Genomic DNA, 24,835 nt, shown 5'->3' on the forward strand with positions numbered 1-24,835 from the left:
GGTCACCTAGGTTGGTTGTGGAAAGCCAGGTGTGAAATCAAGAACTCCTAACTCCCGAGTAGTTTTTGCTCACATTCTACTGCCTCTTGCTTTTTTTGGCCTCTGCCTCTTGCTTTTTAGCTGGAGTGAGTAAAAAAGTACAGGTGACTTTTTTCTGTTATAGTTGTTATAAAAAACTATTAGAAGCATGTAAAAAATAAAACTATATAGGTTATGATTAAAAATGCTGTTCCTTGGACACTTGGGATAAGGCGATATTTTCATGGGCAAGCCCACTATGTATGTTTATCCCATCAGGAGGAAACAGGCCCTCCTCTGGTCCATTTGCTTGCCTCTACAGTATCCTGTCATGGGCTGTTTGGGATACAGAGTCTGTATTAGTCAATTTGGGCTGCCATAACAAAATACCATAGACTGGGTGGCTTAAACAACAGAAATTTATCATTATTATTATTATTTTTTATGGTTCTGGAGGGTAGAAGTCTGAGATAAGGGTACCAGTATGGTCCGGTTCTGGTGCGGTATATTTTTCTGGCTTGTAAAAGACCACCTTCTCCCTGTGTCCCCACATGGAGAGGGGAGAAAGAGCAAACTCTCTGGTGTCTTTTCTTATAAAGGCACTGATTTCATCATCAGGGCCTCCCACCCTCATCAAAACCTAATTACCTCCCAAAGGCCCTATCTCCAAATATCATCATGTTGGAAGTTAGGGCTTCAACATATGAATTTTGTAGGGAACACAATTCAGTCTGTAGCAGAGTCTTACTTTGTTTTGATTTCCTTTGGACTTGTGGCCTTGGCTATGTTCCCTATAGTCACTTGATAGATTCCTGCCAATCAAATGAAAGTCAGAGGTATCCCAAGTGTACTTGGTAAATGTTTGGTTCTCTTAAAGCCTACAGAAATTACTCATTGCTTGTTTCTGAGCTGCTTATGTCACAGGTTTTTGCAAGAGGAGGGATTTTGGAGATCATCTGGTTCATGGACTATTGACCTAAGGGTTACTGGTCCACGAGCCTCCTGAAATTGTTTGTGTAATTCTCTAAATTTGTGTGGCGGCATTATCTCCTTCCCCAGTGCCTTTAAGATTCTGAAGTGGTTTGTTTCCCTCCAAAGAGGAAAAATCGCTTCCATACTAATCATATTGAGCTCCTTTGCTTATATTATTAAATCTTTACAACTCACCCTCATGGATCACGAAACAGTCGTACAGCAATTAAGTCACCTTGTCCAAGGTCACAGAGCTGGTAGGTGACAGAACCTAGATTCAGACCCTGCAATCAGACGCCAGAGCCCGTGCTTCTCACGCTTATGCCTTTTCACCAAGCATGTCTTTTGCATTTCTCTCTTTTACCTTGTTTAGACTCTGGAGTTGATTGACCCTCCTTGGATAAAGGGGTAGTAGAAGCCCAGAGAGAAGTCAAACACATTCAATTTGGTGCTGTGATTAAGAACACATTGCCTGTCAACATGTGACAATGATACAAACAAACCCAAAGTCAAACCATGAGACTTTAACACACATTTTAAAATTAAAATAAAAATGCTCCTTTTTGACCTTTTGGTTCTGCTTCTGACCCTCATCCTCTCTCTTTCCCCCCTCTCTTCTTCTTTTTTTTTTTTCCGGTACGCGGGCTTCTCACTGTTGAGGCCTCTCCCGCTGCGGAGCACAGGCTCCAGACGCGCAGGCTCAGCGGCCATGGCTCACGGGCCCAGCCGCTCCGCAGCATGTGGGATCTTCCTGGACCGGGGCACGAACCCGTGTCCCCTGCATCGGCAGGCGGACTCTCAACCACTGCGCCACCAGGGAAGCCCCCCCCCCCCCCCCCGCCTTCTTGTCTCCTTTTCTTCCCTCTCCTTCTCTCTGTTCCTTTCTCCCCTTCCTTTCTTCCTTCAACAAACATTATTGAGCACTTACCTCACTGAGCTAAGATGGAATCATTAGTAATTGAGTGTTTTAATGTTCCTAAGATGGTTTTGTGGTGGGGGACCCGGAAACTATCCTACTCCTCTGTGGTCAACACGTCTCTATCCCAGAAGGTCCTTGGTGGAGCTGTCACATACAAAACAGTGTTGAGGGAAAGCAAAGTACCTGAAGCCAATGTCTCTTACCCTCCTACAGAGGAGGCTCCCTGATTTCTAATTTTGGAGACTGGATGGTGGCAGTCATTGAAATAGGCAATACTGAAGGGAGCTCCTCTGTTATGTGGGTATAGGGCAGAATGGGAGTTTTTTTTAGCTTTTCAGATTTGAAAGGTTAGCAAATGAATTATTGTGTGTTCAGGACTAAAATTTCGAAGAAAGGTCAGGACTAAAGTTGGGAACTGTCAGGATACAGTGAAAGCAGAGCAGTAGGCGATATGGCTCAAGGAACTTTTGAAGAGAGAAAAAAAAAAAAGAACTCTTCCTCCTTTCCTTCCAGAGGGTGACATCTATCTCAAGTCCCATCTGCCCAGATAGCCCTTTTGTCACTAACCTGGGCAATGTCCACCAGCCCCAGAAGTCCTGTAAATCTCCTTTGGTAATTTTTCCCCACATTTATAATACAGTAATTATGATATTTGTTTTCACTTTCCAGGTAAACTCTAAGTTCCTTTGCATTTATGTACACGTTTTCCTCTCATATACATTCTTTTCCTTTTAAGCTTCCTCAGTACCTGTCTGTATTAGACATTCATTGCACAATAATGATTAGAGTCTTATTTCTTTTCTTCTGCTTTCTGTTTTTTGGTTGTTGTTGTAGCATTTATTTTGAAGTAGTTTTCCCTGTATGTTAGTGGGATGTTAACTTCTCTATAAAGAATTTATCCTTTCACTTTATTGGTCCCCTCCCTTGTGTCTCACCTTCTGCTGGTGTGCTGTCCTACTGCCATCAGGTGGGTCTCTCCTGATATCCTGATGTTCTCACTCTGCCCCAGCAATGATGCCAAGAGTGTGTCTGCTGACAGTTAAGTCCTATAGGAACATAGAGTCCAGCTGCTTCATAGAAAACTAAGGCCCAGAGAGGGTTCATCCATATTCGGTTCAGGTCAGTGCGGATCCTGGTTTCAGATCGGTGCCAATTCTGTGCTTTCCACTCAGGCTTACTGATGTTTGTTTAGCTTCTTGCCTTTTAATTTTTTTTTTCAGATTTTGGGATGAAATTCCTGACTTTTATCACATTAAAATTTCATTAGGATTCTGTTTTTGAACCCAGTTCCATCCTATTCTACCTCAGATGGCACTCTCCTTTTCACCCTGTTGTGGTGCGTTTGTTCCTAAGACATAATCAGGAATGACACCCGGCATAGAAAACATTTGGCCACGTATCAGGGGAAAATTTACTGTTTGTTTTATTGTGTTGAATGTCGCCAGTATGGATCCACATGATCCATTTTAATTGATTTTTGGGGAAATATTATTCTCAGTTTTCTTTACTTTCTCCTCACCTCCTTAGCATGGTTTGCCACTTAGTTTTGTTTTGTTTTTTTTTTTTAACCAGACACCATGTAAGATGCTTTAGGACTTGAGACATGGTTAAGGTGTAGTTCATGCCCTCAAGGAGCTGTACATCTAGTGGAAGAGACAGACATTTTAACAGGAAGTTTCTAGCACTGGCTGGGCTAGGATGCTTTCAACAGTAAAGGCACAAAAGTGTGTATTGGAGTATGTGAGAAGAAAAGAAACTTGAGTGGGGGCTCTCCTGAAGTTGCCAGTATACTCATTTACCATTGTGTATTTAACGCCCACATTCTCCTTGCCTGAGGTGATTCTTCTTTATATGTAATACAAAATTTTAAAATAAAATTTAAAAATAAAACTATATATACACACACACGTATATGTGCATATATATATATTCTTTATATATTATACAAAATTTTACCTGGCTTTTGCCTCACTCTAACTCTCCGTCTTTTAATTTTTTTTTTTTTTTTTTTTTTTTGCGGTACGCGGGCCTCTCACTGTTGTGGCCTCTCCCGTTGCGGAGCACAGGCTCCAGACGCGCAGGCTCAGCGGCCATGGCTCACGGGCCCAGCCGCTCAGCGGCATGTGGGATCTTCCCGGACCGGGGCACGAACCCGTGTCCCCTGCATCGGCAGGCGGACTCTCAACCCCTGTGCCACCAGGGAAGCCCTCAGTCTTTTAATTTTAATTTTATTACGATTTGAATAGTATCAAAGCAGAATGAAAGATTTATGGGTTTTTTTTTCAGAAGATGAACAAGAAAAAGTATGAGGATGATTGATGTGTATGTCAATGTTTAGAAAACCATAGGAATTAGGGGGAGAGGTCTGTAGCATATCAGGAAATAGGAAGCTGTCTCACCAGTTGCTCGAAGTGGTTGCTCAGACCCTTGGAAAGTGTGCTTTCAACAGATGATGCTTAAGTCACAGCGTGTGCATGCACACAAGCATGCGCACACACCGGTCTCTCTGCCTTATTAACCACTTATTCCTGACTCTGTTTTATTTGATGACTTCCTTTACCTTGTTCTTTTCCAAATATTACCTCCGCTGGGACCTAGTTAGAACCTCTCAAAATTCACAGAACATTAGAATACATGTGGGTTCCAAATGTTATCTTTAGGCATTACGGAACATTACAAGCTAATTATGGTTATCCATTGTGTATACAGGTGTATAAATACCTCTTCTGCCAAATTTGTTGTCAGGCTGCAGTGAGAAAAGTCAAGGAACTAGTTCTTATTAGGTTTTGAATTTCGAAGGTATTTTCTCCTCTAGAGTAATAATACTGCAGGTTGAGACTTCACAGGTTCTAAAGTAAGTGTCCAAAGGCGGAGTTTACCTTTTTATTAAGTTAATGCTTAACTCACTGAAATTGCTTTATGATTTTACGCAGAAATGACTAATTCTACTAAGCAAGCTTTTGTAGAAAAGACATACTTTGATATCCTCTGCTGTGTTGAATAGCCATGTTTAGAAAAGAAGTTTCATTCAATCTCTAGCACATTAAAGCATTTTGTAGGATTTTTAAAAGCAGTTGCTCTCTTAGAGAGGTAATTGGACATTGTTATTTTCGTTTATATTAATTGTTTCATTGTTATTTTATATATTAATAATGTATAAAATTTTTTAAATGACCCTAGAGTTGGTTTGAGAAAAATGACAACACAAAAATGCTGTGTAGGAAAGAATACTACCTCTCAAGTCTGAAGACGTGGGTTTTAGTCCCAGTTCTGTCTGTGACTTGATCTGTGGGCCTTAGAAAAGTCAGATCAGACACCTGAGTCTCATCTTTCCACCTTAAATAACAAAGGAATTGCAAACCTTAGATCTGGAAGGCACCTAACATTGGTCCTCTCTTTTAAAAATGTTTTTAAGTCAAGTTGCAACATTATATCAAGCTCAGACCATTTAGGAGGAAAAATGTCACCCATTATTCCACCACCTTGATAAGTACAACCTATCATTTTTGTATATTCCCTTCCAGTCTTTAGCTATTAGGCAAAAATTACCATAGTGCTACGTATGATATACATATATGGCATCATATATTAAGCATTTTCTGTACTGCTGCATATTCTTGAAAGATTACAGTTTTAATAACTGTTTAATATTTCATTGAGTGGTCATGCCATATCTTACTTAATTATTCCATTATTTTTATGTATTGCTGTGATTGACATTTTTATGCATAAATATAGCTTAGTTCATCAAAAATCTTAAACATGTTGGAGGGTTGAGATCTCAGGGTCAGAGGTTAGCATTTTATGGTTACTCAAATTCCCCGATGACTTGTGTTCTACAAGGGATGTTTCTGTAATTGCAGCAGGAATGAGTGAGTGGGTCAGTGTCTCCCCAGTGGCCAGCATTAGATACGTCGTCTTCTTGGTACTAGTATTTCTTTGGTTATTGTGAGGTTAAACATGTGTCCTCATGTCTCATGTCTAGTTATATTTTGTTTATGGCATTTGAAAATGACTACTTTGTGATCTGTGGGAACCTCTTCACAGCAAAATGAAAAATCCATATTTTAATGAGAATTGTACATGACTTGTCCAAAGAGGTTCTCGAGCTTTTTGAGTCATATGAAGGAGCCCTTGAATAAACTGAAAGACATACCTTATTCGTAAATGGAAATGTTAAGGTTGTTAAGTAGTTACGCACCCCTACATTTTATGTAATCTCAGCACAACTTACAAGTTAATTGTTTTTGAATCTTAACAAAAAAATTCTAACATGGGCTAGATAATAAACAGGCAAAACAGCTAAGAGAAATTTGAAAAACAAGAGTAACGAGGGACAGGGACCAGCCTGGCCAGATGCTAAAGTAGATTATAAGGGAACCATAATTGAAGTGTTGGTGCTGGAATAGATGAAGGCCATTGGGGTGACATAACTCACCCAGAAACAGAGCAACTGCAGGTCAAATTCAATATGCAATAAAGGGACCACCTTGAAACATTTTGAAAAGGGAGGGTTCTTTTTTTTTTTTTTTAACATCTTTATTGGAGTATAATTGCTTTACAATGCTGTTTCTGCTTTATAACAAAGTGAATCAGTTTTACATATACATGTGTTCCCATATCACTTCCCTCTTGCGTCTCCCTCCCTCCCACCCTCCTTATCCCACCCCTCTAGGTGGTCACAAAGCACCGAGCTGATCAGGGAGGGTTCTTTTAATGGCATTGGGGTAATTGGTAGTCATTAATGAAAAAAGAGTTGTATCATGAGTATGTATCAGAATAGACCTTGCTATGAATTAAAGGTCATGTTAAGAAAAAAAGACAACTAGAGAAAAGCTTTAATAAATGAACAGATTGATTATATCTTTAGTAATCGGAAATAATAACTTTTTAAAATTTAGAACTGGGGTTTACAAAATTTTTCTGTGAGGGACCAGTTAGCAAATATTTTAGGCTTTGAGGCCAGAGTGTCTCTGTCACAACTACTCAACTCTGCCATTGTGGCACCAAAGCAGCCGTAGGCAAGTCACACATCTAATAAAGAAATAGAGAACACATCTGTTTGTAAGAAGAAACATAATATTGTAAGTGTCAGTTTCCTCACACATCTGTTCCCAAAGTGAATTTTGTGTATCTTTTCATTTTTTTTGCCAGTGAGTGGAAAGTAGTATGTCCTTGCTGTTTTAATTTGCATTTCTCTACTGTTGCAGTTGTGTATGTGTGTTATTATTATTATTTGCTATATTTGTTTTCCATTGAGGTCTCCTCTTCAGTGAATTACAAGTAGGGTTAATTTATCTCACTTATTTTATCTTCTTGTCACTTGATGTCTCCAGGCCCTGGAGACCTGTGGTATCTCCAGACCAGTGCAGACTAACAGGGCACCATTTTGCGTCACGAATGATAACTCTTCCTGTAACTTTGTGCTCGAGGTCCTGGGACTTGATTTTCAGTTCAGTTCTTACCCGTGTCCTAGGCCAGCTACTTGCCAATAGACTGAGGCTGGAGGACCACTTTTTTTTTTTTTTTTTTTTTTTTGCGGTACGCGGGCCTCTCACTGTTGTGGCCTCTCCCGTTGCGGAGCGCAGGCTCAGCGGCCATGGCTCACGGGCCCAGCCGCTCCGCGGCATGTGGGATCTTCCCGGACCGGGGCACAATCCCGTGTCCCCTGCATCGGCAGGTGGACCCTCAACCACTGCACCACCAGGGAAGCCCTGGAGGACCACTTTGTTTCTCCATCCTGAGTGGTGCTTTGCTGCTTCCAGCTCCTTTAGAGTTAGTTGTTGTCTGAACCTATCTATGCCCTTTGGGGCCTGAAATCCAACTGTGGGCAAGATCTACCTTTGCATTTCTGTCTGTCCTGGTGAGGAACCCTAGAGCTTGAGCCTCCCTCCCTCCAATTGTACTGCTTTAAAGAATGATCAGAATTATGTTTCACTCCTGAGTGATGATGGTTATTTCTGTTTTCCAAGAGATATGAGTGAGAAAATGGTGACGTGACTTGCACAGAGCCACACAGTTCTTAGAAGACACACACCGTGAGATTATGATAGTGACTGAGGTGGAAGCGTCCTTTTCTTAGTCCAGGGTCTCCATGTCCTGGGTGAGCTGCCATCACAAAGGGTGCCTCTGCCCCTCCCTGCAGTCTTTCCATTGTTGTGTGTGCTACAGGAACTGAGACCATTATGACAGAGCCAAGCTGGTTTCTCTTCTCTTTTGGACATCATTGTTTGTCACAATTCTGAACACTATTTCTTCCTCCTGATTATAAAATTGTAAAATCCTGGCTATATTTATATTTCCTTTTGCTGCGAAGTACCGTTCACAGCTTTCCTTTGAAATTCCTTTACTAATAATGTTTCTTCATATATATGTATCATCTGCTGTTTATGAGATGCTCTTGTGTCCTGTGTCACACTTAATCCTCATCAACACCTATGAGGTAAGCAGGGCAGAGATTGTTGTCTCCATTTTACAGATGAGGAAACTAAGGCCCGGCGAGGTCTGGAAGGCCCTGGCCTTGGACTGCCCTTGGAGCTGGTAGCAGAACTGCTTTTAAATGCATGACCTTGACTCTGCTGACATTTTTCTTCCTGTCCACAAAATTGCTTCTCTTTTATGAGTTTCAGGGATTTTCTTGTCCAAGACACGAAGAAACTGGTGACTTTTCTTGAGAGATCTAAGCATTATCGCATTTGCCTAATATTTCTTTTACGTATTGGCCTGAGTACTTTCAGAGAAGACAGTTACATGTAAATATTCCCCTTGTTTTTCAGACAGTGAGGCAGACATTTTCAGAGAAGACAGAGACCCTGAAGAAACTGTGTTTGTTCTTTGGTGTTCTTAACAACCATTGCAACCATGAGTTTGGATTTTTTCCCTGAGGTTTTCTAGTTGTAGGCTGCTATAATGCTTCACATTTGGGGCTCAGTGATTCCTGTTTCTATTTTAACTCTATGAGGCTTGTGTGTTATGTGACCTTTGTGCTCTGACCTTCAGATTGAGGGAACTGAAAATTTAGGAAGTTTTGTTAGGACTTGAATCCAAGTAAATTCCCTTATGAGTACAAAGACTCATAGAACTGTGGAATGTTAGAGTTTCAAGGGACTTTCATCCATCTAGCTAGCCCCCTTGATTTGAAAACGTGGCCAGTTAGTGATAAAATGAAGTTAGATTAGGTTCTCTGCTGGCTTGTTGCATGTCGCTTCATACTTCCCCCCGTGTCTCTTCTTACCAGTCTCTGAGCTCTGAGAGGGCTGGCACTGTGTCTGCCCTGGGCATGGCTCTGCTCCCTAGTGAAAATCAGAGGGCTTTGCCCAGGCACTCAAGATCTCTTCGCACAGTGAGTGATTTGAACCTGTCTCTTGTTGATAAAATATCATTACTGTCTATTGGCAAATGGAATTTTGAGGGTTTGGAGGTGGGGTTTAGTTAGGGTTTACTCTGGGAAACAAGCCACTCTAGATATTTGAACCAGAAAGGTTTTAATTCAGGGTGTTAGGTGCTTCAAAATCATTGGAAGATTGTATAGAGCAGGCTATAGGCTGAGCTTCCAATAGTAAATCTCAGAACCACATAAAATTACTGTGTGGGGGACAGCAAAGATTCATGAGGCTACCATGGAGCTGCCGTGGTCAGGAACACGGCACACTACTTGTGAACCAGAGATTAAGAAGCCACGATCGGGAAGGTAGTAACTGGACCCTAAAACCTGGAGTCCAGCTGCTCTCTCTGCCGCAGCTGCTTCTTGACAACCACAGGGCTGAAGACTGAATGTTGGAATGTGGATGCAGAAAAACCCTCTGTCTCCATGACCGTGTTTCCAGCAGACAGCGAGCCAAAGTGGCAGAGCGTGGCTTCCATCTTACTTTTATCTTCCAAGTCTCAAGCTGGTACACATATTTTGGCAAAATCTCTTTTGCAATCAAACCCTACCCTGCCAGACAGCCTCTGCAATATGGCAAGGTTGAGTGCTCATCCGCCATTTCCAACACAGTAAGGGTTGCTGTCACATGTTGGGCATGGCTTCTGTAAGGCTCTGTGTGTAGTTGATATTAAACTGAGGATGGATTAACAATTACGTTCCATTAGATCTCTGTTTGTCAGTGTAATTAATTATATAACAGAAGGGAAGGCAAGAGTTTTACTTTAGGGAATCCCTAAGGGGAATTCCTATTTATCAGAAAAACTGCCATAAGGAGGGAAGATCCTGAGCTGGGAGAGTATTCTAAACTGTTTTGGTTTCAAACATCTTGGAAGGTACTACAAGGAGACATGCGATTTTATGATACAACAGTGCTTACCATGTCTGCGGGGAGTTCCGTCTTTGGCAGGGGTTGTCAACTTTCCACTTTGAATGCTTCGCCTCTTCCCCCGCCCCTGTAGAATATACATTTTGAATTTCCAAGGGAAATCAATATGAAATCGTTTATTTAAAATAAATCAAACTGACATATAGCCAATGGGCCGGCATTGAATTCTTTTGACTTCGTTTCCCTTAACTTTCCCCCAACCCCTGTTTAAAAATGTAAAACATTTATAAGTAATCCCCTCCACCTTTACTCTGGTACCCTAGTGAATACATTTGGACACATTTTATTTCTGTTTCTTGCCCACTCCCTAATTTTTCCTGTTCCAAATTGTCCTTCTACTTGAAACAGTAGACATAAAATCACTGGTAATGTTGATGGTCATGGGGACAGGAGTGGGCAGGTGGTAAAGATATAATTGAAGTAAATAATCTGATTTTCTTGGAAAAGGTGATATTCTTTACTTCAGGAGAAAGAGGCTGAGTGAGTAGGGTAGTTGATACTAGCTTCTTCTTGATTTCTCCTGTATCCTGTGTTCTTCTACTCCTGCGCAATCATTCTGGTACCTTCTTCCATCCTTACTGGGAAGCACGTGCTTCTGGAGCAGGGAAGCCCCCAAGACCTTCTCACTGCTAATTGCTCTGCCCTCTTAGCAGTTGCAGTAATAGACTCAAAGTTGGAAGGTCTTTGGCCATATGGAGCCTTTGGGAGAGGACCCTATCATATTCAGAATTCTCTTGGACTCAGTGACCAAAACCTCATTATTGCTGTTATAAGTAAAGTGACTATATATAAGGTATTGTCTAAATGGGGACACTTCTGAGAGTGAAAAGGGACACTGTTGATAATTACACTGAAACAGTAGGCATAAATTGGATGTATAGTCACCCTAATTATAAGGAATTGTGGAGAACAGTGCTTGAAATGTGAACTGACATGATTCAGAAGCAGAGATTAACTCTTTATGTTCCCAGATCTTTAAGTTTCCCTTCTCTTTTATATACTAATCACATGCTAAGCGCTGATGATGGGACAGGTTCTGTATTAGGCACTAGGAAAATATAGGAAGATACCGTCTGTGTTCTTTATTTCCTTACAATCACTGTAAGATTTTAGAGCAGAGGGTTTTCAACCTGGCTTATAGCATAGTTCTCATTGGAGGGCTAAGGAAGTAATACGTTTTATGCTTCCCCCACAAGTGAAGTGTATTCTGCCGAAGGACGAAGATTTAAATAAATCCGAGGAACTCTTTTATCAATTTGTCTATTTTATTCTTGGGATTTTCTTAAAGATTTGGCATGAAGAAACAATTTTTTGCCAAAGAAAAGTTTGAAAACTACTGGTTTGAGATTTAAAATTTTATGTTATTGTTCTAAAGCTATAAGGCTGGTTGGAAAAAAAAAGGGAAGAATGGGATTTTTTTTTTTTTCCCGGTACGCGGACCTCTCACTGTTGTGGCCTCTCCCGTTGCAGAGCACAGGCTCTGGACGCGCAGGCTCAGTGGCCATGGCTCACGGGCCCAGCCGCTCTGCGGCATGTGGGATCTTCCCGGACCGGGGCACGAACCCGTGTCCCCTGCATCGGTAGGTGGACTCTCAACCACTGCGCCACCAGGGAAGCCCAGAATGTGACTTTTTAAACTTGGGACACAGAAAAAGTTACATACAAAACTAAAAAAATATATATATATTTTAAGTATCTGGAGGGCTTCTATGTATAAGAGGGCTTGTGATTCCAAGGAAAAAGCAGGACTGATCGGTGGTTCTTAGAGGAATAGTTTTCAGCCTCACATAACTTTCTAGCAGTTATAACTTTCCTGCCATGGAAGGGGCTGCCTTGTGAGGTCATAAGTTCCTTGTCATTGATTTGGACAAACACACTCACAGAGGGTGATTAAGTTTCAACTTCAGCTCCATATTAGAAGAAATAACTTCATTAACAATTTCATGCTTCTTGGATATTAAAACTTCTATATTCGTAAGTCGTTAGCTGCTGCCTTACCTGTGTCTAAAGTGCATGTGTATGTATGTGTTTTATTTCCCCAGAATATTAGCCAATTTAGTACATTCTTCACACATGGCATTGCCTTTTTTGCATGGTAGTCAGTAATTAATAAAAATGCAGAAGGCATAACATCAGCGCTCTCGTCGAAAGAAATTTGAAAGGGAATAAACATCCACCCATGTCATTCTGAAACTGATCCGAAACAGCCTGGCTCGTTTTTACTCAGCGGCTATTGGTCGATGCTCTTACAGATTTTGTCTCTGTTTCAAAATCTTGAAATAAAAGTGGAGCAGCTTCCAACATGACTTAAGAAAAAGGTCACCAGTTGAAAATGGTTTCAATTGTTTTGCTATTAAATGTGAAATTGGAAAACTAGCCTCTCTTCCATAATTTGAATTTATAACACATTCTAATGAGAAGCCTGCCTGGTTTTCATACCATTTCAAATACTGAGAAATTTCTCCAGGCTCTTGGATTGGTGTTAAATGGAAATTTTAATTTCAGAGCATATAATGCATTGAGTCTCCTTCTTCTTTAAAGCTGCATCTTATGATCCTTGAAGGATGAAAAGTTGTGCCTCTTCTTCCTCCTCCTTTATTTTTCCAGTGGCTAGGCATTTTAATTTAATTTAGCAATATCCTTACATTTTAACCTTAGAATGAAGTAGATTTGGGGTTTAACAGAAATTTAAGATGAAAATTAAGTATTAGAGAAACAAAGATTAATTTGGAAACTTTAACTTGTAATAATCATATTACCCAAATTCAATAATGTTAATTCAAATTATAGCATCCAAACTCTATGCAAAAGCTCTGAACTGGTTTACAACTGGTATGAGACATTAGGATACAAACAGCACAGTTGACAGGTGACAGTTTTGTGAGCAATATAATGTTTAGAAGGCTGGAGGGTAACAGTTAACTCTGTGTCTTGTTGCTGTGATTACTCTTGGCAGGTTATATGGTCTGAGCAAACATTGCTTCACAGTATCACATATAGTAGTGTCATGTAAATATGGCCTGAGATTTGTCAATAGAGCATTTATATTCATTGAAGACAAAGTGAAATGTTTCTACGTTTCAAGATATATCTAAAATAGAGGTTTTCTTCTCTTATTCAATATAGTTTTATTGGGATATCAAAGTGAATTTGTAATAAAGAAGAACAAAAAAATTATTAAAAAAATTAAAATCAATGAAAACATCCCTCAAGTCCTAGTAATAGTCACTGATCTGTCTAATGGGTACAGTGGACTTGTAAACAGATAGCTAAAACACGGTGTTCCTGTATTTTAATACAGGTTTGAACAGGCTGTCAGGGGAAAGCAGACAGTGAGTGGCCATTAACTTGTGGACCTACCCACTTGGCACTGGGTTTGGAATGAGAGGATTCCAGCCAGATACCACCAAAGAGATCGCTAGGCCTTGTTAGAGATGCTGTTGGTGATTTTTCCCATGGTCACTTTTTCATCCTGGTGGAGGGGCAGGGTATAAACCAGAATTTTAAACCCTTATGAATCAGGCACTCAGAATCTCATCTTTGTAAATCCAGATTTCCACTTTGAGAAGTAGACTTACTGAACTCAAAGGGCTCAAGGTATTGTTTGCACCCTTTTCTTGGCCTTGTACAGAAAAGTCTGCTAGAATCAGAGACTTAAGAGAAAGCTCCTTAAGAGTACATTTAAAAAATAAGCACAGCACACTCCCCAGACGAGCCTACCATTGCAGAACATAGCATGTTGGAGATCATCTTCTTAATGCTCATTACTTTAGAGCTGGAGAATTTTTTTTTTAACATCTTCATTGGAGTATAGTTGCTTTACAATGGTGTGCTAGTTTCTGCTGTATAACAAAGGGAATCAGCTATACGTATACATATATCCCCATATCCCCTCCCTCTTGCGTCTCCCTTCCACCCTCCCTATCCCACCCCTCTAGGTGGTCACAAAGCACCGAGCTGATCAGAGCTGGAGAATTTGAGGTCCAGACAGGGTACCTATTTTCTTGTTCACTTAGCCAAGTAGAACCGTTGTCATTAAAGGTGACCTAGAGTGCAAAGTTGGGGTCTCATGACTTTAGTGCTGATCTCCAATGGCGTGGGTGCTGACTCTTTTGGAAGAGAAATTCTTTAATCCCATGTCTATTTCAGTGCCTTTTACCCACTCTTTCTAGTTAGTATCCAAGAATAAGCAAGAGTTTCTCACTTGCTTAGTGAAACTTTTCCACCACAAACACCTTCCGGAAGCAGAACAACTGGGTTGAATCCAGGTGCAACTCCCTGTGACTTCTTAGCCATTGAGTAGCCTGTCCTGGCTGTTGTCACCCAGTTGCGGCAAATAAAAGCCCATGAGGTAGCAATTGGTTTGGTTCCATTCTCTCCTTTACCATCTTCTGAGAGGCCTGGTCTTCCAGTGCTGTTGTTTCCCTGTCAGGGTCGCTTGTTCCCCTTCCGTGTGATATTCTGAATCTGAAGTGACAGTGCAATGTGGACTATGTCTCTATTCCGCCTCACTTCTTTATCAGAGACAAACGTTTACTTGAACGGACTGATGCTTCTCCCTCTTTCTGCTTCTCAGTTTACTGACATCTGCAAGTGTAGTTGCGTTTTTCTTGCCACCAGCTGTGTTGCCAGTCATAGGGATTGCACCTCTCGCATTGATTTGTATTCGTACTAACTCTGTGCAAGGCAGGTTGGCATTTAACCTGTTGATTCCTGGTCTGCCTCCCCTCACTCTACCACCCCCAGTCAAGGGGACTCATAGGAGTGAAGACGGATTTGTAAGAAACCTCAGCTCGCTCAGCTGGCGGACTTGTAGGGGGGGTCATGGAACATGAGGGTTGGAAGGAATGGTAGCAGGCATCTCATCTTCAGTTTACAGATAGGGAGACACACTGAGGTTCGAAGAGGTCAAGGGACTAAAGTCATAGAGCCAGTTAGTGGCTGAGCTGGAAATCCACCCAAGTCCTCTGCATCTCAGTCCAGTGTTTTTTCCAGTATTTCCATCTGTCTGTCAGATAGTCTATATAAATGTTTGGCATTTCTGTAGAGTTGTTCTCTCGTCACCCCTCCCGAGTAATGGCAGCTGTCCATGCAGAGAGTGGGGCACTTAGCTAGTGTGGGGCCAGAGTTGCCTGTAAAGAGAAGTGGAGTGAATGCAGTGACATTTTCAGCCCACGGCAGATCCTCTTTGCCCTTCCAGCTCTCATCAGAGGAAGAGTGATTACGTTTGCTATTCAACTAACAATTGTGTGCAATTTTCAGCCTGCCTTGTTGTTTAACGTTGTCTTCCCATGCTTCCGTCACATGCCACAGCATATCTGCTTCGTAATTACACTGGTAGGGACTTACCTACACCGTTTGGAAAAGGTTTGCCTAAAGTACTTATTTACTTGTGCATAATAAATCTTGATTGATACCTTGGTAATCTCTGAGATCATTCTAAGGTTCCCTCCCACAATGGCGAGGATTGAAGAGACAGGGAAACGGGTGACAAAAAAAGAACAACAACAACAAAAAAGAGGGCTGTGTTTCCTCACTGATGACCTAAGAGGAGAATTATGGATGGTTTGGAATCTCCATGGCTGACTTTTACTTGTTTCTGGCTAGTTCTACAGTCGGGATCTTCCCTAGACTCATGAGTTTGTGCGTAGAGTTGTCATCAGCATTCATCTAATAATCGAGTCCCATCATTTTCAGAGGAGGTCACTGTGATCCCAGAGAGAGCAAAGGTTGCACTATGAGCTCATGGCAGAGCTGAGACTGGGAACTGGGTCTGAATTCAGAAGATCAGGTATCTTGCAGCTGAGGACCAAGATGTAGAAAAGGATCATTAGCTGTAGTCTAGGGAGGCAAGTACAGTGTACCATTTTAACAGCCCCTTAAGAAAGCAGTTTTGAAACTCTAGGAAGGCACTGACTTTTATACAAAGAGGGAAGATCATGAAAAATCTCCAAAGGTATAGGACAGTGTTATTTAAATCTTAATTGCTTGTTTAAGTGGAGAAAATGTTGCTAAGGGACACGAATCCTAAACTCAATCGGCTATCAACTACTTCTGATGTCTAAGTCACAAGGCCCCTCAGCCTCTCTTCTTCTACCAATAAAATAGTGTTGTTCATACCTGTCTCTTCCTTCAGTGTCATTCATTTATTCAGCAAACATTGACCAAGAGCCAGGCCTTGCTTGGGTTAATTGCCAAGGGAGATTTAGGGACTAATGCAACATAATTTAAAGATTAAAATAAACACTCTAAGTTAAGTCAGTTATTCCCAACCCTTGAATCAGAATACATACATAAAGATTCCCAGATGAGTCCAGTGTGCAGTTTTGAAAACCACTTCTTTAAGCTTATAGCTCTTGGTGTTAGATAATACCATACAACGGGGCTTGGTTGTTTTTAAAGTTTGGTGAGCTATGTAAATGTCTAAAGAAGAGTACTATCGATTGTAAGCCTTTTTTTATTTTTTCGGCTGCGCCATGCAGCGTACGTGATCTTACTTCCCTGACCAGGGATCAAACCCATACCCCCGCCGTGGGAACGCAGAGTCTTAGCCACTCGACCGTCAGGGAACTCCCTTGTTACTGATTTTAGAAAGGAAGCAAAACTTGAGCAAGCACTAGTTCACTCTGTTTTTGTGGATGACAGTGACTTGTCATCCACATGCTATCTTTAGAGGGGCTTGGTAGCCATTTTTAGTATTAAATGGCACCTTACCTGTAGCCCTAGGTTTTCCCAGCCATAGAGGAAGGGTCTTGGACGGCACATGGCCCTTTTCAGTTGTTTGTGTTTTCTTGTGTCTAATCAATTTGGCTGGACTTTTGGCTTCATCGGTTTGTGATCCTGGGGCTCATGACAGTTAGGTTTGATGGAACAAAATAGAGAAGACATTTTGGCAGGTAGGACGTAGGAGCTAGGGATGGATGTGAAAGCAAAATCTCCTGTTTCTAAGTGATGACTTTCTTTGGGTTATGGTGTTTTCTTTTTCCTCCAAACAGACGGGTAGTACCACGGTGAAGACCATGGCTTTTGGGTCCAAGACTTGTGTCCTAGCTTCAGCTTTGCTCTTCCTTAGCTGTGTATCCTTGAGCAAGTTATTTAACTCTTAGAGCCTTACTTTCTTGATCTGCTAAATATGGAGAAAGATAACCCTACCTCATGTAATAGTCAGAATGATTATGTGGCCAGTAGAAAATTGCTTGGCATATAGTAAGTCCTCAATAAACACTTGCTATTTATTGTCGGTCTGTAGCTTTCTTGTACCCACTGAACAGTTAGGAGGAGAAGACAGAAGAGCAACAGAGCGGCAATAAGTGAAACCTCTTAGGTTCTTCTTAATTGCTTTGCATTTGATGACAGTTCCTGAAAGACCAGTGCTTAGGAAGCCCCAGCTTTTTAACTCCCATCAGCAGTAGGTATCTTGCTTAGAGGAGGGCCACTTCTCTTGCTTTCCTCTCTTCTGATGGTGTTTGTGTATTTTCAGAGCCTCTGTGTAGATCTTCCCTTTCACTTCTTGCTTTCATGATGATTATATGCTTAGAGTGAAACCAATTGAGAACCAGAGGAAGTAAGAGCAGGGTAAGTTTTGGTCCAGCAAAACCAGCTCTCACCAGTGCTTATCTCTCTGTTTACCATGGGTCTCTTTCTGAGAAGCTGAGAAACCCCAGGGAAATGTTCTAGTTCGTCTGTTCACTAAACTTGTGAGGTTTTCTCAAACCCATTTATCAAAATGAAGGGCTGTAATTAAGATTTCAGAGAAGGAAAGCACTCTAGAATATTAGAGCTGATTGGGACTTTACAGACATTCATTCTACAAATGAGCATCCTCTCTTGTTAAAGGTCACACTGGCAAAGCTGAGACTAGAACTGGGGTCATAGGAACTCTATGTCTATACTATTGTATTTATCTCCTTCCTTGGGTCCATTTTGCATAGATTAGTTTTTCTTACATAGAATTTTCACTCCTGTTAGATTCCTTTTCAAAGATAAAAGTTCTAGCTTTCTATTTCTCTGTATAAGACCTTTAAATGAGCAAGGCTCATTTTAACCTTCCAAATCTTTCCCCCAAATATTCTAAGTCCCTCATTTCAGTTCAGCTGGTCTGCTGCCTTCTCAAAGAAATGCCTTGCTTCTTCCTTCAGTTCACAGAATTTTCAGGCATTGTCCTTTTGCTTATCCCTTTGTCTTTCAGAGCCCCCTAGCTTTCAGAGTACCCCTGTGCTACATCCTGTTACATACCCCAGTTGGTTTTTCTTTGTTTTTGTATACTTTGTGTTGCCCTTTTTCTCTTTTCACATATAAAAATACATCTTCCTCAGGTAGGCTTTAAACTCCTTGAAAACAGGATGATAATCTGAACCATCTGAGTACAGGATGAGACGTTGCTTTATCTGGAGCTCTAGGGCTTGGCAAATAAATTTATTCATTTATTAAATTAACAGACATTTTTATTGAGTGCCTATTGTGTATTAGGCCGTGAGGTTGGAGCATGATAATTACTTCTGCTCTCAAGGATCGAAGAGTTTAGTTTGTGATACAGGCAAGCAGAGAGGCAGAGTGACATGTGATGGGAGTGGTGACGGCGGTATCCCAGGTGCTGTGGAAATGTAGTGAAAGGGGACATAGCTTGAACTGGAGGACGGAGAATGTGAATTATGTCTTCAAGGACTAGTAGGAAGTGCTGCTCAGATCTAAATGATACATAGCACATGAGACATCATTTTTAATCGAGAGGTAGCTTGGGGGAAGGGGAACAGAGATAAAACCTAGAGGAAATGGATGCATTTCCAGCAGAATATAAATGCTGAAAAATGACCTCAAAAGAAGTATACAACTGCTACCATTATTGTAGAAGTTCTTGGAACTATGATTAAGCTCTATTATTAAAGAAAGTTTCATATCTAGATGGCTTTACACTGAATTCTGATAAACCTTTAAAGATCAGATAGTTCCAGTCTTATCAGTAGACTAATCCAAACAGTAGAAGAGGATGCAGAACCCCCATATCAAAACCTAATGATGATAAGTAAAACAAGTAGAGGAAAACACTACAGAATGATCTTACTTAGTATTATATGTACAGAAATTCTATGTAAAGTAGAATATGTAATTCATCAATATACCAGAACACGACAACTGTGACTGAGTAGGATTTTTTTCTAGGACTGCAAAGATGGTTCAAGATCTAGAAATCTATTAACACAATTCATTACATCTCTAAATTAAGGGAGGGAAAAAAGAGATGATTCCATCAGTGGACGCTAAGAAGGGAGATGCAGATTCTAGAAAGGGAGGAGTAACCAAGGAGATCAGCATTTATTCATTCACCCATTCATGCATAAGATATTTTTCTAAGGGCTTCCTGGCCAGGCATTGTGCTGGTATAGTGAGACCACTTAGGAACTTCCAGCTTATTGGGGTAGATAGGCAGGTGATTAAATAGCTTACATGTGGACTGTTATTAGTATGAAACAAGAGCCTGGGAATTAAGTTACTCTTTCTGGAAGGAGCTAGGGAAATGTTCACAGCATCAGAGACATTTCAGCTTGGTCAAGATGACAAAAAGTGGGGGGGTGTACTTGGTAGAAAGTAATGGCATTATAGATGGTGGACACAGCATGAGCAAGTCTTCAGGGTCATTAAATTTCATTATAAATCCCGGGAGTGCTGTCACCGGGCCATTGGTAACATATAGAAGAAAGGCTTGAGAAAATGCTGTTAAGGTCTTATGCAGACAGGTATTTGGCCAGACCCTGGCACTCACTGGGGGTGTCACTGGGGTTGCCTCCATGCAGAGTACAGTGGAAGGGTGCTCTATGGTGCTGGGGTAACTGAAAATATGGTGGGGTCCATGGTTTGCACATGGATGCTTGCATTTTCATCTTTCATATTCTCCCAGAAGTTTCCTGTTCCTTTATATCTGCAGAATTTCTGAAAAGGCCAGGATTCTACAGTCAATTGGCAACGTGTGGTTGCTCTGGAAATGTGCCTCTTTGCTTTAGAAATCACTGTATCCTATATTAACCCATTTTGAAAGTTTCTATTTTGGAATAACTTGAGATTTATAGAAAATTTGCAAGGATAATATTAACCCATTTTTTAAAAAATCCACAAATAAAATTTATACTACAAATGTGCAGGGCACGTTAAAATGTTCAAATCTTTATTTTATCCTACTTGTTCCCCACTTATACTCACTTTGGTCTTGTTGAGAGTAGAACGGACACTTTATTCCCTTTTAGTAGAAAACTGAGGCTCAATTAAACAAACAAAACCCAAATTAAAGTTTCTCAAGCCTGAAAGACGAGCTTGGTTTTGGTATCTAAAAAAAAAAATCTCCAAGACTTCTAAACGTGCAGCCAGTTTTAAGAACCAGGGGTAAACCAGATTCACAGTTGTTTTTCTGTATTGGTTTTGTGCTGGGCCTTAATGGTGGTTTAGGGATGTATAAAATATGATCCCCGCTCTTCCAAGGAACCTACAATTTACCAAGTGTCTGTGTACATTAGCATGTGTACAAGGTGCAGGGGAGGAAAACAAGGCCCTGCAACCAGAGTGAAAAGCCAGTGTCCCCACTGGCTTAAGTAACAGAACCCTCCTGATTCCTCATGGAGGAATTGCTTCACGTCATCCTCTTTGATTGAGAGACCTACACCTCCAACAATTTTCCTCCCCTCATTTTGCTTAGCACTTGACAGTATATAAAACACTTTAATAGGGCTTCCCTGGTGGCGCAGTGGTTGAGAGTCCGCCTGCCGATGCAGGGGATGCGGGTTCGTGCCCCGGTCCGGGAAGATCCCACATGCCACGGAGCGGGCCCATGAGCCATGACCGCTGAGCCTGCGCGTCCGGAGCCTGTACTCTGCAACGGGAGAGGCCACAGCAGTGAGGGGCCCGCGTACCGCAAAAAAAACAAAACAAACAAAAAAACCACTTTAATGTTGTCATCTCATTGGTTGTCATGAAACTCTGTGAGTTAAGGACAGGGAGCAGGGGAACCTGGGACAGCAGATAAGGGCAGCGGGGCTGCTCAGGGTCATGTCACCCCTCCTGGCGTGGTGTAATGCTACCCAGGCCACGCTGGGCCCCATCTCTCCCTGGCCATCCCATGTGCTGAGGCCTTTATTTTTTCCTGCATTTCCAGTTTTCTTTGTTGTTACAGACATCTGGAGGTAATTATGGAGGCCTCTCAATTAATTCAGTCCAATTAATAAATTATGGGATGGATTTGGGGCTGGGAGAGGGTGAGGGAGCCTTCCGGGCCTCCCCGCGCTGGAGAGCTCTTGCAATCAGACTTGGAGAGCCCTCCTCAGTGGCAGTCTGTGAGGCTTGGCCCCAGCCTGCAGGCTGCCTGTAGGGTTGGTTGGCTTACACTGACACCAAGACATCGTTCTTCTTTCCTCACAGAGTATCTTTTAATCCCAGTAGGATAGCCCCTGGACTGGCTGGTGTATCCCCTTCCTAGCTGAGTTCTTCCTAGAGGTCCTGTATGGTATCCGCTCAGCAGAGTTCCTGATGGGTGTTATACGGGGCTGCCCTGTGCATTATAGGGGTTGAATATTTTAGCCCCTGGCTACTAAGTACCAATAATTGTCCTAGGCATTGTGGCAGATAATGTCCCTCCTTGCAATTTCCAAGTGCCCCTTGGTGGGGAGCAGTACTGCTCCTGCCAGAGGGATCATTTTAAATGTCCTGCCATGCATTAGTCATACCCTTGTTTCAAGAATAAACCTTTGGGGGTTCCTTAATGCCTGCAGAATAAATTCAAACTCCTCAAGCTTGCATGCAAAGCTGTCAGTGCTTTGGTTCCATCCCACATTTTTAGTTCTTTTGCTAGCTACTTTTCCTTGTTCCCCCACAGCCACGCTAAATTGAAGTACTGTGTGCTTTTCCGCTCATGCAAGGTTGCCTCCTTTGTTGGGGCCTGACCTCTACTCAGCACTCAAGGCCCAGTCTGAAGGTTGCCTCATTAATGAGGTCTTAGTTCCGCTCCCTGCAAGAAGTGATCTTATCTTTTTCTACATTCCAGCAACACTTTATTTTTTTTTTACCTCATTTAGATAATATCACCTCATTTAGGTAACTTACCACCATTTAATTGATGTGGTAATCATTTTAATAGATTATTAATAAAATTGAAGCTTTTTTCCAACCTTGCTAGTATAAGATTCTCCTACCATAGAAACTTCTTAAGGTTAGGGACCATTTCTTACTCATGTCTATTTCCTGAAGAGTCCTAGGCACTAAAATAGGTAACTGTTGGAAGAGAGGAATTCTAGATTGGTTGAGGGGAGTGTTCAATTTTTCTCCTCCTCCAGTTAAGGCAAGTTTTTCATAACTCTCCTTTTTTTCCTCCCCTCCCCTCCCTCCCCTCCCCTCCCTCCCCCTCCCCTCCCTCCCCCACCCTCCCTTCCTCCCCCTCCCTCTCCCCTCCCTCCCCTCCCTCCCTCCTTCCCTCCCTCCCTTCCTCCCTTCCTTCCTTCCTTCCTTCTCAGAGTCCTTTTTCAAGATTTTATTAAGTATGGATTAAGAAGAAGTAATAACGAAGTGAAGTATATTGCCTTCATTTTTGTGTTTCTTTAAAAACAACTGTTGTTTGTTTCTTTTTAATTCCAGATTCAACAATGTCTCACCCATCTTGGCTGCCACCCAAAAGCTCTCCTGAGCCCCTTGGCCATGTGTCTGCACGGATGGAGACCACCCATTCCTTTGGGACCCCCAGCATTTCAGTGTCCACACAACAACCACCGAAGAAGTTTGCCCCCGTCGTTGCTCCAAAGCCGAAGTACAACCCATACAAGCAACCTGGCGGTGAAGGTGAGTGAAGGATTGCAGAGGTGGGTGCCCCAAATGGGAGAGTTCAATATAATAAAAAGTGATCTGTAGTACAATGTTGTGTTGGAACAAGGTAGCTCAAGAATTTGTGGTGTGGTTATCATAGTGTATAGACTGTCAAAGGTTAAAAGGCATCAAGTAACCATCTAGGCAGCTCTTCTTTGGGGAATAAAGATTGAGATCTCTTAGGGGTTATATGACTATGGTTATACAGTGAGTTCGGGCCAGAGCTAAAACTAGAACCCTCATCTCTTCATTCATAGCTCAGTGCTCTTCTACTGCTGTGTCCTCCATCCCCATCCCACTGTCTTGTAGAAATGTGTCTACCACCCAGTCGTCCCTCCCCCTTGCCGTTGGACATGTGTCCAAAAATGATTCCAAACAGTGGACTCCCCTCTAATGTGAAGGGAATAAAGACACGGTTTCTTACAGAGAAGGAGGCAGAGGTGTGAGGAAGTCTAGCGGGTATGACGATCGATGCACACTCAAGGGGCAGGATGGGGCAGGTCCTATATTGTGTTGGCGTATGTGAGAGGGAGGAGAGAAGCAGGTAGTGGTTGCATTTCAGACCCCTCTACGAGGGGTCAGATTCACCACGAGTGCTGTGAATGCCGGTGAGTTGTCCCCTTGGCCGACTCTTCCTGCATGGAGATGTCCCATCCTCGTCACTGTACTCTGTGAGGTTCTCCCACTGTCTAGCTGGTTCTCTAGGGACAGTGGCATCATCTCTGATCCTCTGCAGCTCTTTGCTCAAATGTTTGTTCTTTCTTAACATGCCACCTCACACCCTTCTGTCACCCGTCACAATCCTATTTGTATCACCTTCTCCAGTGTCTGGACTTGACCTAGATCCGAAGTAATCACTCCTTTCCCTGGGTTTCCACATACATCTTATTCTGACTGTCAACTTCCTACTTCTTTTGTTGTTCCTCCTGCTCATTGTGGAGCACAGGCTCCGGATGCGCAGGCTCAGCGGCCATGGCTGACGGGCCTAGCCGCTCCGTGGCATGTGGGGTCTTCCCGGACCGGGGCACGAACCCGTGTCCCCTGCATCGGCAGGCGGACTCCCAATCACTGCGCCACCAGGGAAGCCCCCTCCTGCTCTTCTATCTGCCACTACTGACCAGATAGTCCGCGTGAGGCACTATGCTTTTCATTGTCATTTTATTGCCTTCCCTATAACCCCATGAACTAAGTATTTTTTCACATAAAGAAATGGAAGCTTAGAGAAAAGAGGTGACATTCTCTGTGGTTTTGTGGCTACAGAGTTTCTGAAGTGAGGCTGTGGTCTTCACCCAGCCTGCTATGCTGCTGGTCCTTCTCTTCCTGGCATATGTGGCACTCAGGCCCCATATGATGGTGATACTTCCCTACTTCCTTATAAGAATGTAAGCTTTGTTTCCCCATTTAAGCAACAAGACGTGGTTTCTCACTCATCCTTATGTTCCTCTTGGCTCTTATTATGCTACTGTGTTTTTAGTGGGAATGATTGTGTATGGTCAAATGTATGTCTGCATGTTCCTATGTGTATATATATTTGGATGGGTGGCGGATGGCTGCATGGGTGAGTGCACTGCTCAGTAATTCTTCTCTTGCAATAAACAGTTTGGAATGTGGCATCCTCTCTCGAAGCAACTCAGTCTCGCTGAATTTCTGAAGTCTTGAGTCTTTCTTGCAATTCTGCCAATCTCTCTTTTCTTTTTAATATAACCTTTTTTGAATACGTAAAGGAAGAAATTTCCCTTGCATATATACATTTTAAAGACAAACGTGGATAAAGGTT

General features: G+C 42.1%; 1 protein-coding gene across 6 annotated transcripts in view; it reads left to right on the forward strand.

Annotated features, from left to right (window-relative positions):
- The window catches only part of LPP (LIM domain containing preferred translocation partner in lipoma), a 695,014-nt gene that overhangs the window by 213,717 nt on the left and 456,462 nt on the right, over nt 1-24,835 (forward strand). For all 6 annotated transcript variants that reach the window (XM_079921711.1, XM_079921716.1, XM_079921713.1 and 3 more), the window contains one exon: nt 22,834-23,034. In XM_079921711.1, coding sequence (XP_079777837.1) covers nt 22,842-23,034 — 193 coding nt within the window. In that variant the 5' untranslated portion in view covers nt 22,834-22,841. The remainder of the gene's footprint in view (nt 1-22,833; nt 23,035-24,835) is intronic.

Source organism: Stenella coeruleoalba, assembly GCF_951394435.1.
Source record: "Stenella coeruleoalba genome assembly, chromosome: 5".
Taxonomy (NCBI): domain Eukaryota; kingdom Metazoa; phylum Chordata; class Mammalia; order Artiodactyla; family Delphinidae; genus Stenella; species Stenella coeruleoalba.